At 42.4% G+C, this 2,736-nt stretch overlaps 1 protein-coding gene across 4 annotated transcripts in view; it reads right to left on the bottom strand.

The window, feature by feature from the left end:
- Positions 1-2,736, bottom strand: part of DAG1 (dystroglycan 1) — a 53,692-nt gene that overhangs the window by 17,072 nt on the left and 33,884 nt on the right. For all 4 annotated transcript variants that reach the window (XM_012811930.2, XM_023519530.1, XM_023519531.1 and 1 more), the window contains exon 2: positions 624-1,024. In XM_012811930.2, the coding sequence (XP_012667384.1) occupies positions 624-908 (285 nt within the window). In that variant the 5' untranslated portion in view covers positions 909-1,024. The remainder of the gene's footprint in view (positions 1-623; positions 1,025-2,736) is intronic.

The raw sequence follows: 2,736 nt of genomic DNA, 5'->3' as shown, positions 1-2,736 counted from the left end.
TTAACTCTACTCAGCCTGGTTCTTTGCGGTACCTTTCCATATCTAGCAAAAATTTTATTAGAATACAGCCATGTGGTTTCGCGGGAGCTGGGTTTGAACCCACCACCCTCCAAATATGGGGCCAGCGCCCTACTCACTGAGCCATAGGCGCCGCCCACTAATTTGATTCTTAAGTGACTGAATATATTAGTAAACATGAATCATCAAATTAGAGTGGAATTCCTATATTTATTTACATCTTATTTTAAAGAATATGTTCAAACCACAAAAGTTCTGTATTTCTTGGGTTTAACTCCATGATTCATGAAACCTTTTGCTATACACATGACAGGCCCTTCTACCAATCTCTAAATCAGTGACCAGGAGATCTTCCAAAAGACAAAGCCAAGACTTTTTCATGGTGACACTCTCAGAATAGGAGCAAGAATAAACTATAGGATGCTATTCTGAGATACACGGAAATCCTGTGAACATCAGTGGCTGTCCCTCTCCTTCCAGGCACTTACGAGGTACTAGAAGAATTGAGCTCAGAATTGCTAGAGTTTAAAACTAAGAAGGAAAATACATCAAAACTAAGATGGAAGATGAGAATTCTTCCTCTTTTATGTTTTAGATACTCTCACCTTGATGATTTCTCCATTGGAGGCAATTACATCTGTTGGAATGGTCACTCGAAATGAGCGCCCAACGACAGCTGTGCCATCAGGAATGCCAACCACTGTGGGAACAGCCTCATGGAGGTCTGAGAGCACTGAGTGCATGGATGCCTCGAGGTGGTTCTCCCAGTCCCTGATGGCCTCTGAGGGTTCACTGGGCCAGCCAGACTGAGCCATGGCCACGGAGAGCAGAAGAACAAAGGTCCTCCCCCAAAGAGGGAGCAGCAGCAAGAGGGCCACAGACATCCTCATCCCAGGCCCAAGTTTGCTCAGGCTGATATTCTTGCTAAGTAAGGAAGCAAATGACTTGGTCCCAGAGCTGGGTCCTCACCCTCTGCACACTTTCTCCATTCCAGAGCACCCAGAGCCTGAAAAAGAAGAAGGGCAGATTCAGACTTGAGCAATCCCCATGATTTAAAGTTATGCACTACCCCCAAAGTGTTCCTAACAAAAATGCCAATATTGAGTTGGTTCAAGTTTTTCGCCCCATGTTCTCTAGTACTGAAGCCAACAGCTTCACGTAGCCAACAGCTACTTAGCACTGGAAATGTAGCTGGTCTATTCAATGTAAAATATATGGGTATGGTAGTTCGCACCTAAAAATCCTATCAGTTTTGTAGGCCAAGGTGGGAGAATTGCCAGAAGTTTGAGGTTACAATGAAGTTATGATCGTATCACTGCACTCTAGCCTGGGTAAAAGAACAAGACTCTGTCTCTTTAAAAAAAAAAAAAGTAAAACATATACTGGATCTTGAAAAAGTTGTATAAATAGCAATTGCATATTAAAATAATATTTTGGATATAATGAAATGTATTAAATAATAAACAGTAAATAAAGAAATCTATTAAATAAAATATATTACTGAAATTAATTTTATCTGCTTTCCCCCTGCCCCACATGTCTACAAGGAAAAACTGAAGTGACATTATGTGGCTCATTTTATGTATTATATACCTGTTGGGCACCACTGCTCTTGATCTACTTTCAATTTCCAGGAACTATGGGGGCCATGAAAGACAAACAAATCTAGAATATGGGACCTTATATAAGACAACTGGCCTGATCTCTCTAAATGCTGAGATCCCTAGACACAAGGTGACTGTTCTAAATAGACAGCAAGAAGATTTAATATCTGCATCTTTTTTTTTTTGAGACAGAGTCTCACTTGGTCACTCTTGGTAGAGTGCTATGACATCACAGCTCATAACAACTTCAAACTTAACTTGGGTTAAAGTGATTCCCTTGCCTCAGCCTCCCAAGTAGCTGGGACTACAAGAACCCACCACAATGCCAGACAGGGTCTCACTCTGGCTCAGGCTGGTCTTGAACCTGTGAGCTCAGGCAATCTACCTGCCTGGGCCTCACGGGATTACATGTGTGAGCCACCCCGCCCGGCTAATATGTACACTTGACTGGATCCTGGATTTACTTCACATGGGATAAGTGAGGAATTTTGTATGTAGGCAAAAGATCAGATTTACTGTTTATTTTCTTAGGTGGCATGATAGAAGTGTAGTTTTAAAGGGTATCATTCTCAATGCTGTATTTGAAGTATTTAGGGAAGAAGTATCAAACACTCTGCAACTCACTTTGAAATAGTTCAAGGGAGAAAAAATAACAACCTTGAACCAAATTTAACAATAAGGCTTAAAAAATACTTTTTGAGGCCATGCTGTGCAATATGCCTATAATGCTAACACTCTGGAAGGCCAAGGTGGGAGGATCCCTTGAACTCAAGAGTTTAAGACCAGCCTAAGAGGAACCACTTTGGAGGCTTAAGCAGGAGGATCACTTGAACCCAAGAGTTGGAGGTTACACTGAACTACTATGACACCACTATACTCTATCTAGTTCAAGCAACAGAGTGAAACTCTACCTCAAAAACAAAAACAGGCCAGGCATAGTGGCCCAGGCCTATAATCCTAGCATTCTGGGAGGCTGAGGAAGGAGGAGCTCTTGAGCTTAGTAGTTCAACACTAGGCTGGATAAGATCAAGACCTGGTCTCGGCTCAGCGCCTATAGCTCAACTGGCTAAGGCGCCAGCCACGTACACCTAAGGTGGCGGGTTCGAATCCCCAG

The sequence above is a fragment of the Otolemur garnettii genome, unplaced genomic scaffold (genome assembly GCF_000181295.1).
Source record: "Otolemur garnettii isolate 467f Iridium unplaced genomic scaffold, OtoGar3 scaffold00179, whole genome shotgun sequence".
Lineage (NCBI taxonomy): Eukaryota > Metazoa > Chordata > Mammalia > Primates > Galagidae > Otolemur > Otolemur garnettii.
Note: the sequence above shows the minus strand (reverse complement) of the source record. Positions and strands in the feature narration are given on the sequence as shown.